The sequence below is a fragment of the Serinus canaria genome, chromosome 1 (genome assembly GCF_022539315.1).
Source record: "Serinus canaria isolate serCan28SL12 chromosome 1, serCan2020, whole genome shotgun sequence".
Lineage (NCBI taxonomy): Eukaryota > Metazoa > Chordata > Aves > Passeriformes > Fringillidae > Serinus > Serinus canaria.
The window spans coordinates 42927029-42951811 of record NC_066313.1 but is presented as its reverse complement, the minus strand read 5'-3'; the positions used below and the strand labels follow the sequence as shown (position 1 = coordinate 42951811).

General features: G+C 37.0%; 1 protein-coding gene across 11 annotated transcripts in view; it reads right to left on the bottom strand.

Annotated features, from left to right (window-relative positions):
- Nucleotides 1–24783, bottom strand: part of ZMYM2 (zinc finger MYM-type containing 2) — a 93037-nt gene that overhangs the window by 56319 nt on the left and 11935 nt on the right. For 4 of the 11 annotated variants that reach the window (XM_050970434.1, XM_050970426.1, XM_050970464.1 and 1 more), the window contains 6 exons: nucleotides 19643–19704; nucleotides 17278–17398; nucleotides 15365–16227; nucleotides 10698–10983; nucleotides 7839–8004; nucleotides 6830–7042 (listed from right to left, as the gene is read on the bottom strand). In XM_050970434.1, the coding sequence (XP_050826391.1) occupies nucleotides 6830–7042; nucleotides 7839–8004; nucleotides 10698–10983; nucleotides 15365–16217 (1518 nt within the window). In that variant the 5' untranslated portion in view covers nucleotides 16218–16227; nucleotides 17278–17398; nucleotides 19643–19704. Of the gene's footprint in view, nucleotides 1–6829; nucleotides 7043–7838; nucleotides 8005–10697; nucleotides 10984–15364; nucleotides 16228–17277; nucleotides 17399–19642; nucleotides 19705–24783 lie in introns of those variants that run through there. The other 7 variants (XM_050970462.1, XM_030234167.2, XM_050970428.1 and 4 more) reach the window with 6 other exon arrangements.

Genomic DNA, 24783 nt, shown 5'->3' with positions numbered 1-24783 from the left:
AAGGCAGAGCTGAAAACACCTGCCTCAAAAAGCAAGTTACTTCTGAATGTTTCAGCTGCTTCTGTTCTGCCTTTTCTCTCTTCCCCCCAACCCCACCCAGGTAATTAATCCAGTGTATGGATGTGGTTATATCCATCATAACTATGATACCTAGTCATGCCACCTCCTTGCTTCCCCTTTCCAGGAAGCTCCTGGGCTCCTACACGAATCACAGCTCACATCTGACTGTCCTATGTAACCTTCTTCAGAACTCCAAAGCCGTTTTAACATTTCTGATGACTAATCTATTTTTATCTTCTAAAACAGCTACATAATAGTATTCTTAACAGTTTTGATGATCTATATTCAGATGTCTAAGAAATCTGATACCGCAATTTTTACTGAAGAGCACCAAATTCTGCAGTTGGAAGACAGACATTTGAAGAAAAAAAAGGCAAAATAAATGGTACCAGAAAGCAGGAGTGAATAAACAGTAAAAGAAAAGGTAGAACAGGATAGTTTCTAGGACTCAATTTGCATCAGAGATGCAATAAACTTGGGGTCATAAATACCAAGAGGTCTCAAAAAACCTCCCCATATCACTAAGCAGGAAGAAAGAAGAAATTATTATTCCTTGGTTGATAAAGATTTCTGTCTTTGAACCATGTTAGTTGGGAGGAAAAGCATCTAGCTATCTCCATTTGTATAAGTGTGCATAGTATGAGACAACAGTATTATCAGAGATTACTTAATACCAAACAGAGTATTACCTGAACTAAACAGGAGTGATTTACTATATGATGAAGAAACTCCACTATTAAACCACAGTTTGATCTGGCTGAAACCAAAAAACTTCTCTTTAAAAGTGACCAAAATTTTTTTTAGAAGTCAGTATTTCTAACATTTCCATATAAGTAGGCTGTTCAACTCTTAACAATTACTGACTTTGTCCAAAGTACTTACTCTTGAAACAGACACTTGGAAATGAGAGTTTATAAAACAGTAAAAACAGCAGGAAGTGGTAAATTTTGTAGCTCATTGTACTATCAAGATAAAAAGGAAGACAGGAAGGACACTCTGTCTTAACAGCAAAGAAGCACAGAAAAAAACCCCAACACTGCATGGGACAGGACAAAGTGGAAACCCTAGATGCTTCCACTGAAGTGCTAAGTGGCAGGACACTCTATCACAGCATTTGAACCAGCAGATAATACACTTTATGAGGCTAAGTACAAACTCTATGTAAGCAATTAATTGTTAGCTGCAGAACTGACATACATATTATTGTATACAGTGAAGGCTCTTAAAACCCTGCAGAGATAAAACAGACAAGTGAGTTTTAAGAGTTTCACAAAAGCAGTTCCTTGGCAAGGAGCAGAAACTGAACAAGGAAGCACAAATGCCTATTTTCTATTGCTTGTAAGTTAATAGCTTGGGGCCATGGCACAGCCTCGTTATTCCTGAAGCATGTTCACCAGTACATCTTCATCTAATCAAGAAGTAACCAAATGCACTTTTATGCAGTATTGAAAGATTTTTCACTAAATGAAAAGGCACTGCAAGCATCCTCTCCAAATAGAAAAACTCTCATTTGGCATACATTCATTAAGTCCCACTTCAGTCCAGAGCTATCAAAAAGCCTATGAAGAAATAGCTAGAGCTGCTTTCCCACCCACTTCCCCTCCTCCCCCTCCTTTTTGTCAGTAGATGAAGACCGTCACTTTAAGAAGCCCCCAAAGCAAGCAATCCCCAGGTCACATTCAAAGAATTTCAGTTACAGAAGCAAAGTAAAAAAGGGAAAGGAACATTTTTAACTAGGAAGTCATTAAATATTTTCTTGGTAGAATCAAAAGCACCGTGGACTGGATCAGGCAAGAAAGCAAAATATTTTTAAAAGCAGACACAGACATTGCTTTAGCTTAGTTGGAAAGTTCAAAATTAAAAGGTATGGTTGGCTGCACAAGCTAAGCCACAGAAATTCACAGAAACAGTCCACTTGTTTCTCAAAACAAGGCTGTCAAGCCTGTACCAAAATCCAGCAAACCAGGACAAACATGAGAATTACTTTGGAAAGGAAGTTAACTAATTTTGAGGAGACAGAAAACATGCAATAGTAGCAGAAACAAAAATACTGAAGCAACCTGGGTATGTGCTGCATGTGGTTAAAATCTTTCTGACAGGCATATTTGAGGTCACTTTCAATTTACTGCACAGATAATTTTCAAACAAATAATTACTGTAATTTTCTAAAAGCTTCTACTTTTACTTTAACTACAGAAAATATCTGCTTAAAGAAAAAAGGTACCTCAATATCTGTACAATAACAGACAATTTTGGTGTGTTCCTGTAGTGTGGTTTGTTTGGTTTTTTTTCCATTTTGTTTAGGGTCATTCCTGAAGTTCCTCTTGACCCTCTACATGTGAAGAGTCTGAACCTTAGTGTAACAGTCAGAGTGTATAATCTAGCAGTAATCATCATCTTCAAGTTTTAAAATATTTGAGTACTTCCACTGAGAGCTTTGTTTTCACATTTTATCTAAACTGTCACACTTTTTTTTTTTGAGAAATGATTTTATCATTGCTTTATCTTTTTTCACTTGCACTTAGCTGCCTTCACACATGGCTTTTTTATCACAGACATATAACTTGCTCTTGCATAGTGAGAGCATTAGTTATGCCTATTTATTATTCTATAATAATTTTAGAAATTATTATTTCTATTTCATAACTTTTTAATACTAAACAACACCTAAGATCTGCAATCACTCTAAATTTTAGGAAAGAAAAAACAATAATGAACTCTCAGAAAATCAACACTCATAATGCAATACTAAAGATTTTGTATGTCTCATTTTTAAAGCAGGTTCTGAAACTGGTACATAGGAAGGTAAGTGCATCCCTCACCTTGAAAGGTGACTTAGGACATTTGAGAAAAAACCTACTCTCCATCCCAGGAATAACGCTGTAATAACACTTTCTTACTGCCAGGAACAGTCTAAAGCAGAGAAAAGACACACTTTGCAGCAGATGGATTACCTACAGTAATCTAGTTACTTGTCATTTTGAGAGCCACTGTAATTTTAATTACCCACAAGTTTAATTTTTTCATTCCATGAAAAGAAGAGAAAAAGTCCATGATGAGTTATTGAAAAATTATGTGTTCAAATCAGTGTAATATTTATTTTTTAAAATTGTGATTAAGTATATAGATGGATACAAGTAAGAAGGAGTTTTCATTTATTACTACTACAAATGTATAGCAATATTGATAGGTGTATGACATTTACAATATAAACTGCTTAATACAAAGCTCATACCAGTAAGACCTATTTATTTTACAGCTGTTTGTAAGAAAACATTTGCTAAAACTCTTATGTGACACACAATAATTAGTTGTACAACACAATGCTGGAATCAAATAACATTAACTTTTTCTGTATTACTTCTTTCATGAAGTTTATTTCAGTATGCAATAATGACTCTCCCAAAATCTCTCCTTCAGCAGTTCTCCTTTAAAGCAAGGCCTACTAATTTTTAAGGAAACACTGTTATAACTGAACAAAACAACTCATAATTTACCAATTGTGGCCCAGTGGGTTGTCAGTGACATTTTCCAGTCTTTTTAAACTTCTTTTCTAAAACAACAGAACTCCTTGAACATTACTCAGCTCAAAAAACCTAAACAAACTTCAAACCTAAATATTCTATCAACTAAATATTCTACTATGTATTTGTGTCCTGAGCAACTTCAGACACCTATAGCATATACTAGAAGAACTTCCACTTTTATAGTTAGACTTTCATATACTCAGAGAATGACAGAATATCATCCAGTTCCAATCCCCTCTGCCACAGTCAGGGACACCTTCCACTGGACCAGGCTGCTCAGGGCCCCATTCAACCCGGCCTTTGATACTCCCAAGGATAGAACATCCACAGCTTCCCTGGGCAACTTGTTCCAGTGCCTCACTACCTTCTACAGTAACAAATTCTTTCCTTAATATCTAATCTAAACTTACTCTCTTTAAATCTAAACCCATTTCCCCTTATCCCATCACTATGTACTCTTGTAAATAGCCTTGTTTCATCATTCCTCCAAGTTCTCTTCAGTTACTGGAAGCTCACCATTAGGTCATCCTGAAACCTTCTCTTTTTAAGACCGAACAACCCCAACTCCCTTAGTTCTTCCTCACAGGAGAGGCTCTACCCCTCCTTCTGATCATCCTGGTATCTCTCCTCTGTACTCACTCCAACAGGTTCCTGTCCTCCCTGTGCTGGGACCCCAGAGCTGATGCAGCCCTGCAGGTGGGGTCTGAGCAGAGCAGAGGGGCAGAATCCCCTCCCTGGCCCTGCTGCCCACCACTGGATGCATCCTAGGACATGTTTGGCTTTCTGGGCTGTGAGAGCACATGGGCAGCTCATGTCCAGTCTCTCATCCTCCAGCACCCCGAAGTACTTCTCAGTAGGGCTGCTCTCCATCTGTTCATCCCCAGCCTGTGTTGACATTGGGTGCAGCACCTTGCACTTGGTCTTTGTCCTTTATTTGGACTTCTGTGAAGCCTTTGACATGGCTGACATTCCCATGGACTCACTTCAAGCTTGTCCAGTCCCTCTGAATGGCATCCTGTCATTCAGGTGTGTTACCGCACCCCCAGCTTGGTGTAATTTGAAAACTTGCTGTGGATGTACTTGGTGCCTTTGTCTACTCCTTAATGAAGACATGAAATAACACCTGTCCAAATATGGACCCCTGAGGGACACCACTTGTCACCAGTGTTTACCAGGACTCTGAATCATTGACCTCTGGATGCAACCATCCAACCAATTCCTAATCCACCTAACAGTCCACCTGTTGAATCCACCGCTTTCCAATCTGGAGAGAAGGACATTGTGAGGGACAATGTCAAGGGCTTTACAAAAGTCCAGATAAACAACATCTATAGTCCTTCCCTTATCCACTGGTGTAGTTAGTTACTTCATAACAGAAAGCCATCTGGTTGGTCACACAGGTTTTTCCCATAAGAGTTTCTTTTAATAGTACTCCCAACTCCTCACACTTTGTGAATATTTGAAACCTACCAGTTAAGAATTACACTTAATCACCACTCCAAAGCAGATGCACACAAGCACTCAAATTAAGGTTCTCACATACTATTGTAGTTGCACAGTACCACATGTTTTAATCAAGGAATCAAGAACTTGCTTGCATAAAATCTCCTGTCAGAAGTGAATGAACTAAAACAACTTTTCTCGACCTCAAAGGTTCTCACAATAATGCACCAACTTGACACTACTTGTGAAGATCTTTGGTACTGCAAACTGCTCCTCCTCCCCAAATTAAACTAGAACATACAACTTGCTACCTATATTCTTCTCATTCTCAAATACATATCTAAACACAAAATACAACGATTTGTGAACAAATACAGTATATTCTGTCATTAAAGTACAAATTCATCATTTAACCTCAAAATTCCACGTTCATTTCATAATTCCATGTGCAGTGTAAGTAATACTGGTTGTGAGGGATTGTTTCACATTCAAAGTTAATCTCCTGCATTTTTGTTTCTTCAGGAGACAGTAGTCAATGTTTCTTCAAGTCTTTCCACGGCTTCCGGGCATGCCTATGTTTTTAGTAGCTTGAAAACCTATCCTGTCCCTTTTGGTACAGCTGTGGCAAAAAAATAACGCTTATGTTACGTTTCCAGTGAGGCTGTTTACATGTTTCCAGCTTTGCTCTTCACACACAGCACATACACAGGAACAGCCAACCCCAAAATCATCAGAGCTCAGTGTCCAGTGAGAAAATACAAGCAGACATGATGCAACATTAAAGATCTTTACAACACAGCACTGCAATGCCTCTTCTCTTAAACCACTGGTTTCTTACAAATGGGAAGAGATGAAGAATGAGCCCTGAGCAATGTGCAGCACAGCTGCCACTCGCATATTTAAGTGTGTATTTCAAAATCAGAAACATAAATTTCCTAGCAAAAGAGCCCTATCAGAACACTTCCCCTATAACCCCAGAACATACCAAGCAAAAGAATCCAAGAAATAACACCCCCAAAACCCCCCTATTCTATTTCCTCCACAGAAATACTTAATATTTCAGAGGTATCCTATTATACTATAAATACTGTGATTAACATTTAAACCTTCTAGCCAGCATTAGCAGCAGCTCAGAGCTAAGCTGGCTCTGCAAAATATAAAAGACATCAGCATCAGACTTCTTGATTTGGCATTATATTTAAACACAATTACTGCTATCTTAACAGTCTTAAAAATAAATGAAAAACAAACCAAGTAAATAAAATAAAAGCATAAAATTTGACACATGTAAGGACAAAAATAACAATTTTTTTAATCCTGTGCTGTACAATGGAGTTGAGACCTAGTGCAAGTACAGCCAAACTGTAACCACTTAGAGCCTTCTCACAGCGATGACCCATCTGTTATGCTCTGCATACTTTTTAATGCTTCAAAACTGCATCCAAGTGAGCTTTTATATATAAAAAAACCTTGAGGACCAGTAAAGCCTGTGTTGTGCTTGCTATTAATATACTTAAGATACCATCAATAGAAAAAAACCTGAAATTATTAATAAAATTTAATTTCAATTGTACTTTCATTAAGAACAAATACATATCGCTATTACAGCAACATCAAGAAGATAAAGTAGTAAAAGGTCCACTGTAGATAATTTCGTTTCACTGGGATTAATTTAATTTTTTAAGTCTTTGTTACTTATGTCTTCTTAGGAGAAGTAAACCCATGCTATTAGTACCAGGATAAACTTAAAAACAATTACTGCTTCTTTACCTATAAATTCAAGTGAAATAAGTCATTACCTGCTTGTATTCACCAACGCAGTTCTGACAGCAGAACCTTTTCTGCTGACCATCAATAGTAAGGACATTGTTTCCAGCTCCTTTACTGGGCAAGTACTCCCCACAATGCTCACAGCAATTCATTATTAAACCATTTGCCATCCTGTATCTATTGAAGCAATGGTCACTGCACAGCTTATGAGTCATATTTTTAAAGCTAACTTCGTGACGAATCTAAAAAATAAAAATAAAAAGTATTCTATCACTAGACAAGCACAAAGTTGCCTGAAACTAACAGAGCAGCCAGAAGGCTTACATTCAAGTAACCATCTAACTATTTAAAACCTTGCAATGACCATGAATATACAAACAGAAAGGGATCTTTCTGTTGTCATCAACATACTAGGAAAACACTCAGCCTCATCTGCCTTTTAGCCTAGAAGGAAAGACCAGAGGGATGGGTGTGGAAATTGCATATGTGAGCAGAATGCCAATTTATGCAGTTTTTTTAAATGGTCAATTTGCAGCTGAAGAACCTGGCATGTCAAGATTGGCCAGACAATATGCTGTGTAAAGCAGTAGCCTGAACTATGCTGGGCTCACTAATCAAGAGGGCATCAAGAATAAATACATACATTCATGAGAATTTAAAATTACACATATTCTACAGATTTCTAAAACCATCTGCATTACCTTTCAAAACATACAGTAACAAAAAAATAGGCAATACAGTGGGTCTAGACATTTTTTCATCAGCAATTCTTTTATGTGAGATATCTGGGTTATAATTACAAGATTCTATGCCTAATAGAACATATTATCAGCAAAAGGCAGTTCAAGTTTCTGAAACAAGTATCAACCTCTTGGAATACTTTCTTCCTTCAGCTGCTCTTTATGAATATTAAACCTGCATATTTTAATATCTCAAAATACTGAAGATTTTACATTCTCTTCTTTACAGTTTTCTTATTTCAGTATATAAAGTATTAATATGTCATTATTGAGAAAGACAAGAAACAGTCAACCAGACCTCAGTTAGTTTACCACAGATTGTGCATCTTGATTTATTCAAGGCTCCTTTTGAGGGATTCTGTTTATCTTCATAGAAGGATAAACATGATGTACTGCAAAACTCCTGGAAAGACTCACTTGAATCTACTTGAGCAACAATGGTACCTTTCATTGTCGTTATATCTCTGAAATAAAAAAAAAAAAAAATCATGTGCTTAGGTTTTTACTTGTATAAACAGGAACACTTCATGTGTTTGAAGATTCATTCTTCCTTTCAAGGCTTACATTCAAAACATTTTTTCTAGTGTACAGTTGTTAGCCACAGGATGAATACAAAGTTTGATAATATTTTTACAACTACTGTAAGTAAGTCTTTACTGTGTAAACCCCTATGTTTTTCTTTTGCTTTGAGTTATTTTTTCCCATTAAATTAATCTAGAACTAAGCAGTATCAATACACCATTAGATGCTGTTATGGCAAACTCAATTTTTTCAAAAAACTAACAGAGCAAATTTTCATTTTACACAAAAGCTATATATAAGTTTCACATTAAAAATTCAGATTTATAATAAAAAGCATGAAATTGTCTTTGTAGGTACCTCCACCATTTTCAGTATTAATCTCAGGACAGGATGAGAGGAAGAGACAAAGTTGTTTTCTCATATTTCTCAAACTTATAAACAACAAAAAAGCTTAGAACTCTACAACAATCGTGCCTATGAGTTCTGTTATTAAAAATTTACAAAAGTTAATTCCATCATTCTTTTTGAAAGTTCCAAAGCATCTGAGCAGTTCATGCAGCTGTCCATGGAATTGTGCCAATTTAACACCTTAAACCAGAAAACCAACCATCAATAAAAGTAATTTGAAATTGAACCTTTTTCTAACCAAAAAGACTTTCATTGTCCCAAACTAATACACACCACATATTAGAAGAAGTAAGGAGAGGAAGTAAAAGCCTCCTCCTTTGCCTTCTAAGCAAAAAACCCACTAAAATCTAAAACCTATTATTGACACATAGGAAATGCTATTGGGCAGAATGTATAAAAACTATTATTGTGCACATCTGGATCACCAGTTGGAAAACACACACCCCACACACTCATACCTATAAATTTCAACACCAAGATGAGTAAACCACCACTAGGAAATCTGGGAGAAGGTGTGTTTCCCTAGACAGTTCCTTGAAAATTAACTTGTACAGCTCTGATACCAACACTTGCAAGCTTGCCTTCTTCCATCAAGGGGAAGTCAGCTGAGTTTGGCTTGCCCTTTGGAGAACTATTAAGATTTGTGTCAGGGAGTGTCATCATTCCTGTTCTGCAAAACAAAGGCAGAGCTTCTGCCTTGGGGAGCTTACTATTTATGTAGTAACAGAAGAGTTCAGAGGAATGCAAGAAAAAGGATTTATAATAAAATACCTAAGAATTTTGACTTTTCCTGTTGGGTTATACAAAGGAACAGTGCCACAGAAGAACAATTTAGTGTTAGAAATAAGGTGTTTTCCTCATCATTCAAAAATAAAGCCTCTTCATTCAGGGCAGTTTTGTACGTAGCCTCTTGCAATATATAGCTTAATTATCTCTAAAGTGGCAAAGGAGCATGGATTTAGCCATGATTTCAGTCAGAGAACTTTGTCTAATCTTCAACTTTATAGATCATGCAGCTAACTGAATATGGTAGTCACCAGATTATGTCTAAAAAAAAACCCAAAATAGTGTATAAACACATAACATGCCAATAGGAAGAACAAGCATTACTTTTAACTAGCCCTGTAGAGGGAAGGGTTCAGAGAATTTGAGCTTTTAATACAGATTTAAAAAAAAACCTAGAATATCTTACATTTTTTAGATTTTTCAGGGTATCATAGTATGAGTATGCAGGATATTAATGTTTTCTATAGCTTATTTTTACTGAGTGCCAAGGAGAAAAAAGACCAATAGCTTGCATCTGAATACTAGCCGTTAATCCAGCACAGTGGACAGTAATGGAAAAGGATTTTTTACTTGTTTAAATCTGTGACTGATTGAACTCTCAAGAGCACACACTAACAAAGGCAGTCTTTATTGGAAGCCTTCTTTAGTTCAGCAAAAATTCATCCTTTAACTAGTGTCACTGCAGCATGTACCAGACTGAGAATATGAAAAAGGGCAAAAAGCTCAGTAAAAAGTACACTGAAAGTAAAAGATAGTACAGCCAGTCTATACACTTAATACTACAATAACACAATTACAGAAGGCTTCTCTCCAGCAATTTCAAGTCTGGCAAATGAGGAAGAACTGCCAGTCAAACCTAATCAGTAATTTAAAATAAGCCACTTCCAGCTATGCTTTAGTACCACCCACTCACGGTATCTTCAGCAACAAAATTGCCAGTTGCCCCACTTATGGGAAAAACCTAAGGCTTTTCCTATCTCCCTATGACCAGGAGTGGAAGAACTTCCAAGTTTCTTCCAGCTTCTTGCAAGTCATGACTTTCTCATGCTTTTAAAGTCCCTTGATTTCACATCTTCATCTGTCAAAATTAGTGCTTTCTGTGCAACACATGGTCCACTTTTTTCACAAAGGACATCATATATGAAGTATATCCTTTCACAAAGTATGCCACAATTTAGACACCTTATTTAAAAAAACCCCAAAATTGGCTATTTTTAGTGTACTGGCTTTCAATAAAACAATATCCCATACTCTGAATTCAAAAGCTGGTATTATTTTGTTAGACTCAGAGAATTCAACATTTCCAAACACTAAAGCAACACTATATAAAGCATTTATATAATCAGATTTTATATCATTAATGGAGCAATTCTCATGCACATGTAAGAATCTTAATAGTACTGAATGTAGGTGCTAGAGTAAAACAAAATAAAAAACTCACTTTCTGCACATGACACAAAGTTTCTTTGGAGTGGGTTTGTGTGAAAATGATGAGAGGCAGGTAGTGGAGCAGAAAAGGTGAGCTGATCCTTTCCGCTGATACGCAGTCTGTCCCTTTTGTAAAGGCTTTTTGCAGTTTGCACATGTGACTTTAACCTGCTTAGAAGGCTGTTGCTGGGGAGAAGGCTGGAAAATTTGCTTAGGAAGGGATGCTACAGGTGACAAGGAATCCACACCTGGTTGCTTCTGATTCCTAGGAAAGGAAGCTGACTGGGATATCCAAGAATCTTCAAGACAAAAAACCCAAACATAAAAGTAAATGAAGAGACACATATATATGTACAGAATAGTATTCACAGACATATCATCATAAAATCATTTTTCTGTGGGAATAACCAGAGAAGAAAGATATTTTAATTTCAGGTTTCATGTAAAAAATCCTGTTTGGTACCACTCTCCATTGCTACAAAGCTTCAGAACAAGAACAAATTTTCAGGATGATCCCATCCTATATCTAGTGACAAATTTTGCAGATTTCGATTCACTTGCACTGAGTTTGCAAGCTGGCAATCTTATATTCAGACAAACAAAAATGCAATTAAAAAACAAGAGACCAACACGCAACACAGAATTTCTAAACCAATGTTTGAGATAAATTCTGCAAATTTAGATCCAAAATTTTCATTAGCTGTTTTGTTCTAAAGCTTTAACAAGCATAATGTTTTCTAGGGTGGCAAACCCTAGAACTGGCTCCTTGTCCAGCCAGTAGCCAGAGAATTATACTGTATAGCAGTGAACTTCCAAAGTCATGAGAGATATGACTTCCTCAATAGAAATCAATGAACCTAGAAAATAATATTTTGTTAAGTTCTGGCAGTACACAGATCCACGTCCCCATGTTTCAGACTCCACTAGTTTTCTATCTGTATTTTTTGGAAAATAAACTACCATGGAACAAAGTTATCATTGCCCAATCTTTTGTAGCATAAGTAACTCATATAGCAAGAATGTTAACAAAACATTTTTTCGGAAAAAAATACATCTATAAACACCATATGTTAAATTACGTGCTCCGTATCTTTGTCTGGGGCAGAACATAAAGTTTTGGGGGAGAAAAGTTCCCCCAACAAAATGTAATTTCTAGGCTTTTCTCTGGAATTTAAGCTTTAATTTAAAGTGATTATCATCAGAATTTAGAAATGTTTTTCTGAAGATTACCACTAGTAGTACATTCCTTAAGCATGAATTAAAACTGAAAAAAACAATTTTGCATGATAAAAAACTTTTGCACAAATTTTCAATAGTGCGCCAGTTATACTGAACACTGTGACAGCCCTTGGAACTTAGCTAGCCTTGAATGTTTTACTGGAGTGACTCAAAGTATTTCTGCAGTGTTAATACAACTAATACCCAAACGTAAGACAGATGATTTTAAATTTTATAATTTCAGGTAACAAAAACATTAACTTACAGACAAGACCAACTGCCCATACCTTTTTCTTAAGGGACATTATTATGGACCAAAATCATTCATTAAATAAAAGGAACCCTTTTCTCCTATTTTCTGCATTTCTTTCTTTCCCCCAAGGATTCTATTAACAACATATTCTGATGCATAGCTTTAAAATCCATTTAGGGACAAAGTTCCAAGAACACTTGTTAGTACAAGAAACAACATTCATTACTCAGCAGGTAAAAGAGTATTTTTTGGTGTGACTTTTTAGCGGACAAGGATGTCCTACTACTCTAGAAGGTAGAAATTTACCTGTTTTAGTGCTTGAGAGTTAACAGAAGAGCTGGAATGAAAAGGTGAAGGAAAAAGGACACAAAACAAAACACATTTGTCTTAAAAGCATTAAAGGTGCTTACCTTTGAAGGAATGCTAATATCATTACTGACAAACTAAGACAAGCTACCAGAGTTCTTAGAATTAAAATTAAGTGCCCTCTGCAAACTTTTCTACACTTCTACTACTTCAAATATCAAATATACTATTATCCTGGCAGCACCTTAACACCTCAAAACATTCTTTTCTTTTAGATTTCAAGTGAAAGCACATTGCCTCTCTTATAAGGAATGCACAGCATATGCAATGGAGCTACATCTGCTTGTAATTCCAGTAGTGCTCAACTGCCAGTCATGAAAACTCGAGTTTGCCACTCATTTCAGTTTGAAACGTTCAACATGACTAATACCTAATTAAGGTGGGTAATACTAACTCTTTAAGGGTATTTAAATTATTCCTTATTTTCTTAAGGCCTCAGCCTCCCTCAATATTTTGTTGCGTTTTTCCTTCCATAAACATACAAGAAGAACATCTGAAGATCTTGACTTTTTCTTTTTTACTTTTTCCATATCCCAGCTTCATAGATATCCATTTTATATTATGCCTTTTCTTCACATCTCACTTCTCAGCCATGATACCTCCTTTGTTTTAAGTTCTCTGTAAAGAATCTGCAAAATCCAATTTTCATGTCCTTGAACCCAGGTGTATCACACTTCCTTAGTTAATTCCTGGTGAGTTTTCATACCTCACTGCCTTATGTATTCATCCTTCAGGTTCCTACCTGCAATTCTGTAATGGCCAAGTTTATGAGACTATACAGTGTCATGTTCAACCACATCTTACTGCTATGGCTTTTCAGGTTGCTCCCCTTCTTTCTCACTCATTCCTGCTCTAAAGCCCTATAAAATTATCCTTTCCTGTCATTTATACCTTTTTTTTACAGAGTCATATGTTTGCAAAAATTTAGTTTTTTTAAAAGCTGAAAAGAATGTGCCAGTACATCTTAGGGCAGAGGTAGGGAAGAAGAGAGTACTGAAGTTTTACACAGGCATGCAGCTTTTGAAACACACTGAGCTACATACAGTTGGATTAAAACCTGGTTCACATCAGGGCAATTGTAAACTATATCCTCAATTTACTAGGTGTTAGCTCTTTCTCTGGAGCATTTCTGAAGCACAAAAACTAGATTCCATTGAGAGAAACAAAACCTAAGTTCCACTCCAAAGCACATCTACATAGACTTCATCTACCTGGACCTCTCCAAAGACCTTTGATATGGTTCCCCACAATGCTCTTGCTGCTGAATTGGAGATATATATATCTGACAGACGGAATTGGCTGGATGACTGCACCCCAAGAATTACAGTTCACGGTTTAATGTCCAAGTGGAAACCAGCAACAAGCAGCGTCCCTCAAGGGTCTGTACTGGGACTGCTATTATTTAGGTTTTTTTCAACAACACAGAGAGTGAGATTAAGCAGAGTGGCAGCAGGTTTACTGGGAACACCAAGCTGGGTGTTGCGATTGATAAGCCAGAGGGGACGGTATGCTATCCAGAGGGATCTTGACAGCCTGGAAGAATGAGCCCATGGAAAACTCAGATCTCAACAAGGCCAAGTGCAAGGTCAGCCAGGGCAATCTTCAATACCAATACAAACTGGGGACTGAATGGATTGAGGGCAGCCCTGTGGAGGAGGACTGTAGGGGACTGGTAGATGGAAAACTGGCCATGAGTCAGCAACCTGTGCTTACAGACCAAAAAGTCACTTTTATCCTGTTCTGTGGAGATTCTGTCCCTCTGCTCGGCTGAGAGCCCACCTGCAAAATACTGCATCTAGCTCTGAGGTCCCCTGTACAAGACAGAAATGGGCCTGTTAAAGCAAGCACAGAACAGGGTTACAACAAGTGACAGAAGGCTTGAACACCTCTCCTGTGAAGAAAAGCAAACAGTTGGGAGTTGTTCTGTCTGAAGAAGAGAAGGCTGGAGAGACCATATTGCAGTCTTTCAACAAATAAAGCAGGGTTACAGAAAAAGATGCAGAAAAGATTTGCTAACAAGACCTGTAGTAACAGGACGAGAGGAAGTACCTTTAAATCGAAAGAGGGCAGATTTATACTGATCATGAGACAGAACCGACAGAATTCTTTCACAATAAAGCTGGCAAGACACAGGAACAGGTTATCCAGAGAAGCTATCAACGCCCCATCCATGAGTGTTCCAGATCAGGCTGGACGGAGCTTTGAGCAACCTCATCCAGTGAAAGATGTCCCTACCACAGCAAGGTGGCTGGATGAGCTGATCTTTAAATGCCCTTTCCAATCCAAACCATTCTATTATGGGCACTCCAATGCCTATTGGGGACATCAGACTCTAAATTATTGTGTAGGACAGAAGTGTCTCTGTTATGCACCTACTACTTCATATAGAGAAGAGCAAGGAAAATAGACTAACACTGATCCAGAAGAAATCTTCCAAACCACATATATAATCACAGAATCATTTGGGTTAGAGAAGATGCCTAGGGTCATCAAATCCAACCATTAACACAGCACTCCCACTAAACCATGTCCCTGAGAGCCACACCTACACCCCTTTTAAATATCTCTGGGCTGGAGATCACTTTCTTGGGCAGCCTGTTCCAATACTTAATAATCCTTTTGGTGAAGACATGTTTCCTAATTTATTATGCCACTAAGCCTGTTTTATTCTAGTCACAGATAAGGTAGTGATGGGCATGAAGGGAATCAAGATCTTTCATACATATTAAGCTAAAAGACTAAGCAGTGCCACTGGCAAAGATACTTAAATCAAAAATTCTATAATCAATTTATTTAATGACTTATTTTCAGCCTTTAAGGAAAAATTCAAAATTGCAACTTACCAGGATTATGATGAGTCACAGATTCTCCATTTTGAAATACATCTCCAGCCACATTCATTCTACCAGGATTGAAAGGTCCTACACCAGTCTTGGTCTGTGAAGTCAAAGATGGGGTGTATGTTTGCAAATTAACACCAAAATTATCTGACTGCAGTCCGTTAGATACATCTCCCAAGCTGGCATTGTGCAGTGACGTTACATGTGTAATCATTAGGTTCATGTCACGCCCGTCACCATCATTTTCTAAATGACCGACACTGACAGATCTCATAGCACCTCTTTCTAATGTAGTAACATTAGCAATCTGAATTTCTGAGTCTGGTTCTGTGGTTATACCACTATTACCTATCCCTGAATTTACCTTACTTCTTGAAAAACTGGAAGGTGAGAATTCCATTTCGTTGGTTCTATTTTTACACTCTGGAAGTCTTCGTTCATTAAAACTGGAAGCATTCTTCTCCTGTCCTTGATTTGTTTCAATGTCTTCTTCATCATCAATAATAATAGTTTCACTTATACTCCCCTTTCGAGAATTTAAGTCCTTTGGAGAAGGAAGCATTTTGCAATCATTTCCTTTAAGTTCTTCATTTTTAGACGATGTAAATGCAGCGTTCCTTTGGTCTGCTACCAGCGATGTAGAATTTTGTGGAGGTTGTATAGGTTCGATAAAAACTACATCATCATCATCTTCTATAGGCGAGTTTTGGAATTTGTTAGGTCTAGAAACTAAAGAACTTGGTGGCCCTCCAAATGTATTTCCTACATTTGCAAGACCTGCTGCCATGGTGGTATTCCCTAGCAGACTAGGAGTATTTTCAGACAAGTCTAATCCTCCCAGAGGACTCGTGTCCATTCCAGATCTGCTGTTTGAAGAAAAACATAAAGCAAGAAAAGAACACATCCAACTTCAGAGTAAGACACTACTTTCCAGTAACAGTTCTTAAAAATAACTACTGAATTAATAGTTCCAGATTTTATTTTCTTCCAGCGATAATATGAAGGAAAATTAAGTTTTCCTATGCTCTTTTTTGAATGTCTTAACATCCATTTACTTTCTAATCCTATACTAGCAAAAAATATGCAATCGCTACACATCACAATGTTTTATCAATACATTTACACACAGGAAACAGAATTTTCAGTGCTATTTATTAAATGATCCCGATCTCTCAGTCCCGTTCCCACCCCATATATGCAAGCAATTATCTTCTAACACTGCATTTGCTAGACTGCAAAGCAAGATCAAGAGTTAGGCACACAGAAAGAAAAAGTGAATTCCTATTAAATTTTGGCCCTATTAGAAATACCACGAGATGACTGAAACAAAAAAGTAAGGAAGAGATATATAGGAAACCCCTGCATGTGAGAAAAATAGATACGTTATTGAGCACCAGAAAGTGGACAGCAACCTCTCATTTGTAGCCACTACAGACTGGCAGCTCATTTGAAGTCCTGCCTTATTACCTCATGCTCCTACAACATTCAGTGACTTGGTCTTATTTCTTTTAAGAGCAAGCAGTGTTTATTCAGGCTACTTCCCAACAGCTACTTTGCCTGGGGAGATCTGTTTGCTTTTAGTAATTGTTTGGGGAATCTGTTCTTCATAAATGTCAATTCAACCATGAATTAAAAAATGTAAAAGTAATCCTGGATATAATCAAAGCTAAAAGACCTAAGACGGCTCTAAAAGACATCTGTACAAAAGATCAGTAAGTTAAACCAATCTTGATATAATACTACAAGAAAAATACAGACATAATGATAATTTGGGTATGTCTTGGAGTAAACACTGATCTATGACATCACTGAGTTTGTGGGGAAGGTTAGAAGCAGTTATCTGTGCTTTTTTATAAAATCTTTATTACAGGAAGGTAAATACAACAAGTAGAAATATCCTGCTCATCTATACTTACCCATCCAGAAATCCACCGCAATCTGTTTACCTTAATAAGTTGCTCCAAGCACTTTTATTTTCTTTCCTGTGGGGAAACTGCTCTTGTACCAACTTGCTGCCTTTCACAAAAGTACTGTGGTCTGAAACAGGGTTAAAAAAATATTAGCTACCCAAAACTATTTCCTCATCTCAAACATCATCTGCCAACTATGTTCCTTACACCAACCTTCTTCTAAATTTCCAGTTTAAGTTCAAACCTGATTTTCAGCACTATGATCCTACAGTAAGTGAGAATGTGAGTCTGTTCAATCCCTGCTGTGAATACAGCAGCAACAGTACTGTCTTGAGACTTTCTATTCTGTCACATGACACTCTCAGAAGGCTTTATAGAGGGAAAAATAAGCAGTGTTTGGTAAGAGACAGACATACATAACTGCAATTGAGTAATCAAACATTAGAATTAAGAAGTATATCTGTAACAGAATATAAGAAAATAAATGATCCAAGTAAACCAAGCAGTTGAGAAAAAAAAAAATCTTAGCAGCTACATTTCCTTCATTTTTATCATGTCAACCTCCTGGCTACCTGTAGCAGAATGCACTAAGCTAAAATTAAAATATAAAAGGAAAACTACAGGACATAAAATCAGGCCTACAAATGCAATATAAACCTCACACTGCTAATATTTTTCAACTTGTATATATGCACTGCAGTGATACTTAGCACAGATTCAGGCATCCATAGACTGTATTAACACATGTGATCACTCACAAGAGACTGAAAATGTTCAAAGTTCAAGCATCTATTTATTCTTCAGGCTTTGTAACACTCATTAGGTTTTCCAGATTTGGCAGGATTTTTAAAAGAGAGAGCATCAACTTGTGTAGTTATCTACTGTTTGAGGACAGCCCTTAAAACCCCTGACAGTAAAAATGCCCAGAGGAATAAAGCTCAGATATTCTTCTACACATTTACACTATTCGAGCCCTGCTGACCATTAACTGAGCAGGAGCAGAGAGGGCAGGACAAGGACCAAACAGTAAAGCTGTAAACCAGATTAATCCTAGAGGAGGCAGGCGACCACCTTTTAATTCCTTCCTATGTTAGCCTCACAGACAAATGCCATTATGTAATAGCATTTGAACCACAACAAAGGGAACACTGAATTGGAATGAAAGAAGGTTTCTTACCAAAAAAATTGTATTATCAACGTAGTTGGCATGTACATCCCTGGAAATCAGTCAGTTACACTGAAGGCTAATTTAATCCAATATTCTCTTTCACTTTTACTTTTTCCTCTAGGGCTGAATAATTTAAAGTTAGATTTCTCTGCATCTCAGATTTTGCTGAAAATAATTAATTTAATTTTTTAACTTTCACATGTTTATTCTAATATTTTCTTTTTCTACAAGGACAAAAGCATCACAAGCACATAAAGCTTCTAATAAAGTTTCAAATATACTCAAACAGATGTGAGCAGGGAAAAAATGAGACTATGCCAAGACTACACCCCAGTCCTGACTCAAAACCTTTCTGATTCCCATTTTCACAAATCCTTAGTAGAAAGACAGACTTGGGCTGTATTACATATCATGCACATAATATGTAGTAAAGTTAAGACTCAAAACACCTAACTTTTTGCCTAAATCTATTTACTTTCTCCACAAAGCTCTTAGGTTTTAATGAGTTATACTGCTAAGTATTAAAAAAGTAAAATTTGCGTTTAACTACTAGTGCAAAGTCATAAGCAAAATCTGCATATATTTCCCTGCAAATAGCTCCTCTCAACAACAAAGTTACCCGTAAAATGAGATAGCTTGTTTTCTGAAAGTAGGAACAGCAAGGAGAAACATAAAAACCATGTAGGCAATGTCAGTCAGTACTTCTAAATGAAGACCTACCCCAAAAAAAGTGACTTAGCAAAAAAAAAAAAGTTTAGAATGGAAAACTGGGGAAAAACTCACACCTCAAAACACGCAACAGCAAAAGATGCTTTACAATACAAATACAATTACTAGAAACCCACGAGATTCATTAGACTGATCACTGGACAAATTTCTAAGATTTGGGAGGAAAAAACTAAACTGAAACAGAAAAAACCCCAACCAACTAACAAAACGAACCCCCAACAAAACCCATGAACAAACACCTCAAACAAAAAATCCCAACCAACCAACAACAACAAGAAAACATCCAACAAAATAGTGAGACCTAGTTTGCAGAAAATGCATGTTCAACACTGCTGAAAAACAAGCTCAAGGCTTTGTGGTGGTACATAGACACCAAAATCACATCTGTACAGAAAAAGAAGCACTACCAATATTTAAGAGCCCTTCCTGAACCAGGCCTTGTGTGTCCCTCTTAATTTAAGCTACATCACTCACCTATTAAAAGTCTTCGCACTGAAATCAATTACGATCCCATTGCTTTGTTCAAGGCTTAACTTCTGGAAGAAATAAGAGACAAAATGTAGGCACTTCTTTAGAATGATGACAACTACTACAGCTCTTAAGACAGTTAAGTAATACCTGTAGGGTCAACTCCACTGATGAATGATAAGAGAGTTAAAGTTATGAATTGCAGAAACCCAGGTGAGGTGTATGAGTAGCTCAAAAAAAAAAAAAAATCAAGTCTGCTTTAACAAAGCAGAAACTGGAATTTAAATGCCTTTACCAAGTGCCATTAATACCATGTGGAATGAAGGTGACAGAAGATCAAAGTCACAGTTATGTACGCTTGGAGCAAAAACACAAAAATCAAGATGAGTCACTGAAATCTGGCTACAACTGCAGTTCCTCCAAAACCAGGACATTGGAAACAGACATCCAAAGTAGGACCACCATGTACATATGCTTCCCTATCAATGCTCTACGCCTAAAAACAAAAAAGAAAACTTGAAAGAGTACTTTGGAAATAATGCATAACTGAGATATCTTCAGAGGTGAACAGATAAACAAAATTTAGGAGACAGTATCCTAAGACACAAATATTGGAACAAAAAGAAAGAGAATTATTTGCCTCAGCAAAAGAATACTACTTTCTGCCAGGAAAGCACAGTATCATAACTTAATTATTTACCTCAAGAGGTACTGAGCTACTTTTCAATTCCACATCCCAAGCAGAAGAAACAGCCCATTAATGGTATACTACCAATCACTTCCACTCAACAGTGACACCATAGGTGAGATAATGAGCATGAGACTGCAAAGTACTCTCATTCCCATTATCTCACTATGGTGAGATAATTACTCACCACAACAATTTAACTACTGTTTTAACTACTTTTAACTACTGTTGTGCAAACTAGGGTAGGGGGGGAAGTAAAATCAGCCTACCACCGATTGATGGGAAAAGTTTTTACAACTCGGTCAACTTCAACCACCCAGAGAACTCACTGAAGAAAAAGCAAATCTTAGTGTAACTCAGGGCCACGCAACATAGTTCAAGGTGTAATTATCCAGACAGCACTCCAGGAAAGCATATTTAAATCCCATGGGGAATAAAAAAAAATTAAAATACAAAAAACCTCATTACTTCAACATCTGGCTTCAGAAAGAACAACCTCGGTGGGAGGAAAAGAAATGGAACAGCTAGAACAAAAAGCTTGAAGGCATGAAGGCCACTTAAAAACCTCACTGTATTATGCATACAACCAGCCCAAAAAGACTCTAGAAACCCAATAGAGACTACTATCAGGAAGTCTCTGACCTCCAAAAGTGCTGGAATTGTACTGGGGGAATGTTTTATCTATATTTCATACACCTTTTGGTTAGAAACAGACTACTGACCTATGTCAGAGAAACTGTTTGTCTAAAATCCCAATTCTCGTCAATTGTACAATCAGTAAAATTTTCCTGAATTAAAAGAGTATCCAAGAAGCCTGAACCAGAAAAGAGAATAAATTCTTTGCACTGATGTTCAGTAAGGAAAAAGATCAGGGAAGATCACATCTAAGCGCTCTTTCTACGGGTCAGGTCAGAGGAAAAATGTTGCATCAAAGTGCTAACACAAGAGGATTTTAGAACAAATCACCAGGGCCATGTAAAAGTCACTTAAGATTTCTAAAGGCAGTCAGCAATTTTTTATTTCAGTATCTGCAACCAATTACTTAAGCAGAAGGCAAGAACAATTACTCAGACTACAGTCCTATCTCTATCACTAAATAAATTGATAGAAACTACAGCTGAATATATAGACACACACAAAAAACAAAACCAAAAAACATAGGGGAGGGGAGTAGTACAAATTTTGCAATGAAAAGGTAATATCTCACAGGACTACTGCCAAAATATATTGAAGGGTTCACATACTTTTTGACCAATCCTTATTAAACTGGTATATCCCACTAAGTCTTCCAAAAGGCATTCAAACACTGTACTTAGTGAAGACTGCTGTGGATCTATAATAAAGATTTTGAGAAGATGCTCCCTGGGGGAATTTGCAATTATTTAAAGAGAAAAATATCATGTGTTGCTCGTTGTTACAACAATAAAGACAAGTTACCGCAGGGTTTCCAAAATAAAATGACACAGATCAACATATATAAGTCAGACAAGGAGATAGTGACTCCCAAAATGAGTGCTTCCTAATCATATAAACTTATTCACAGCAGCTGAAAACACAAACTGATTGTAAAGCACTGTGGCAGGAAAAATCACTAGTGATAAATGCAAGGTAATGAACGGGGGGGAAAGAATACCCATAATTTGAGATCCCACTTGCAACCCTCTCACTCTTTTCAAATTAAAGCTACTCAATCATCAACAACCAAAGGGGGGGGGGGGGGAAAGAAACGAATAAAACAAAGCACATTTGTTACTACAAAACAAACACATTTCACCATCATCTTGCTTATCATGAGATGTTCAGATCACTCACTTTTCAGAGAAAGGGAAAAACACATGAGTTACATGAACAATTTATACTCATGGAAAATACTTCTCTTTGAAACGAAAACAACTCAAGGAAGATCCTAAATCTGAAAGAATAAAAAAAATATACAGATAATGAAGAGCAGCCCAGTGTTTTGCAAGAACAAAAAGGTGCTAAATAAAATCATTAAGAAGCTTTAATAATCTATTGTGCATGAAAACATTTTGTTAATTGGGAGAGTCACTGCTGTAGAAGGCTACAGAGGTTAGAAATGCAACCAGTTTAAACAGGGATTGGATAAACATGAAATAAATGCACTGATGACTTAAAACACAGTGGTTCAAAGGAAACTACAAAATTCTTGGCCAGCCAACTGAAAACCAGAATACAACTGCAGAAAAATCAGCCTTTAACTGAAAAGCTTCTATTCCTATACATCCCTGTTACAAACAAATTACCCAACTGTCTACTTGCCTAGTACAGCAATTACCCTAACATAGGAGAGTAATAACCATCTTCTTACATACAAAAGAAATATCACTTGCCTCACAGAAACTCTACCATTTACCCAAAAAAAATTACATTTCAGCCTATGGCTCTGAAGCTGACTTCAGCTGAGGAAAGGGTGTCAACATTTTGGTATGAGCTTAGAGACTTACTGAACATGTCCCCAGTGTTCTGTGAGGCTATCCAGTTCTAATGGTCACTTCCTGACCCTGACATTCGTTTGATCATAGTATCAATTAATTCCTTAATTCTGCTAGTTTCTGAAGTTCCTTTCCTTATTAGAGAGAATCACTTATCACTTGACTTTCCTTATGTCTGATGATCACAAGCTCAGTACAGACTATCTGCAAAGCAGCTATCAAGAAGCTCTCTAGCTTAATGAAATGCTACATCTCAGGGACACTCATTCCCTACACAGCCAGATGCAACCCACACAGCCACAGCTTTCTTGGGGTATGAATTATCAACCTACTGGCTGACTGAATGTACACCACAGTTCACCCCAAATATAAAGTAAACCACTCTAATTAAAATCACCTACAAGTAGCACTTTTTCACTGCAATTGAAGCAAACTTGTAATCCAACTATATCCACATATAAGAAGTGAAAAGTGCTACAAAAACACAAGTAGCCCAGAATTTTTAAAGGGTTGTAATTTAAGCTAGTTTTAAGATAAATCTGCATGCCACTACTACAGTGTCCTTTTGTGCATAGTAAATTATAAATACTGTGTATGGCGAGACTCCTACCTATGTGAATACAACTCCAAGTTAGATATAAAGCAGTTGCAGGGTCCTTCTGAGTCACCAGATATAAAACTCTTACCACAGGCAACCACATAAGCAGTTTTGGTTTGTGGTTTTTTTCCTCTTTATATCCTTCCTCAGGGGTATTCAGACATTAGCCTTAGCTTTTTCTGTTCATATATGCCTTGGATACATGGTAGCTCTGATTTACTGTTAACTTTTACACCTCTAACAAAAGTTTTAACACTTCTGAAGGTCTGCCTAGTTACCAGGTCCACAGTCTCATCGCTAAGCTATCACGTGGCACAGCTGTTTCTGCAACCACAGAGTTTCCTGCTGAAATCCTTTCCAGCCAGATCACTTCCCCAAATGAAAAATTTCTGTGCAAGAACACTACAGCTGTGCCTGAACCTATCAAGGTTGGTGCCACAGCTCTGAACTTCAGCACAGAGATCATTTCAGCAGACGGGATAGTCATGACAAGCTGATGGCTACAGACAGAAACGCTCTACCCTGACAGCAACTACTACGTAAAGGAATCCAACATGCATGTGCTCGCTTTAATACAGCAAGCAGTGACAGGCTGAACATTAAAACAGGTCAGGCTGATTTTTTCAACATGTATATCCACTGGCCACATTGAGTTGAGTATCTGAAGCAAACAAGCCTTTAAGCAAGCCTCAGTCATTACATTATTGCCACAATGACTCAACTATTTCATCTGCCAGTTTCACACATAAATCATGGTAATGAGTTCCACAGGAATACTCCCATATTTTGGGCTAACCTCAAGTGCAAGTATTCACAACACTAAAACAAGAGTCTTAAATTACTATACAAGCTCATGAAAGTGTCTGAATAATATTTAACACAAACCCATCAATGTATTTATATTGCTGGTGTTTTAGAACATAGGCAAAAGCTTTCAGGAACAGGATACTAAGTTTAGGTTCACTAATGTAATTTACCTGTTTATCTGTACCATCATTACAACAGCCTGGTATATCTCATTACTGCAGTTTCGAGACAGCACTTCAGAATTTATTTTCCAGTAGGTTTGGAGCTGCTTCAAATTTCATTCTTTCCTCTGATTTTTGTATGGATTGAAAAAATTAGCTTACTAAAAGTCATGATGCAAGACTCAAAATGTGTTTGTCATGCAGATTTCAGAGAATTCAACAAAAAAAGCAAGACCTAAAAGACCTGTAATCCAGCAGAGACAGTAACTAAGAACAGTAAAAGGGCAAGATCTACTTAGAAGCAAGTCAGTAAATTTTAGTTTTATTCACAAGACTAAACATTTAAACACAGCTAAAGCTTACCAAAAGCATGTAAACTTTGATATCTTCTGAGCATCTTAACTGAACTGCAGCCACCACTGTTGAATGTGAATGATGAC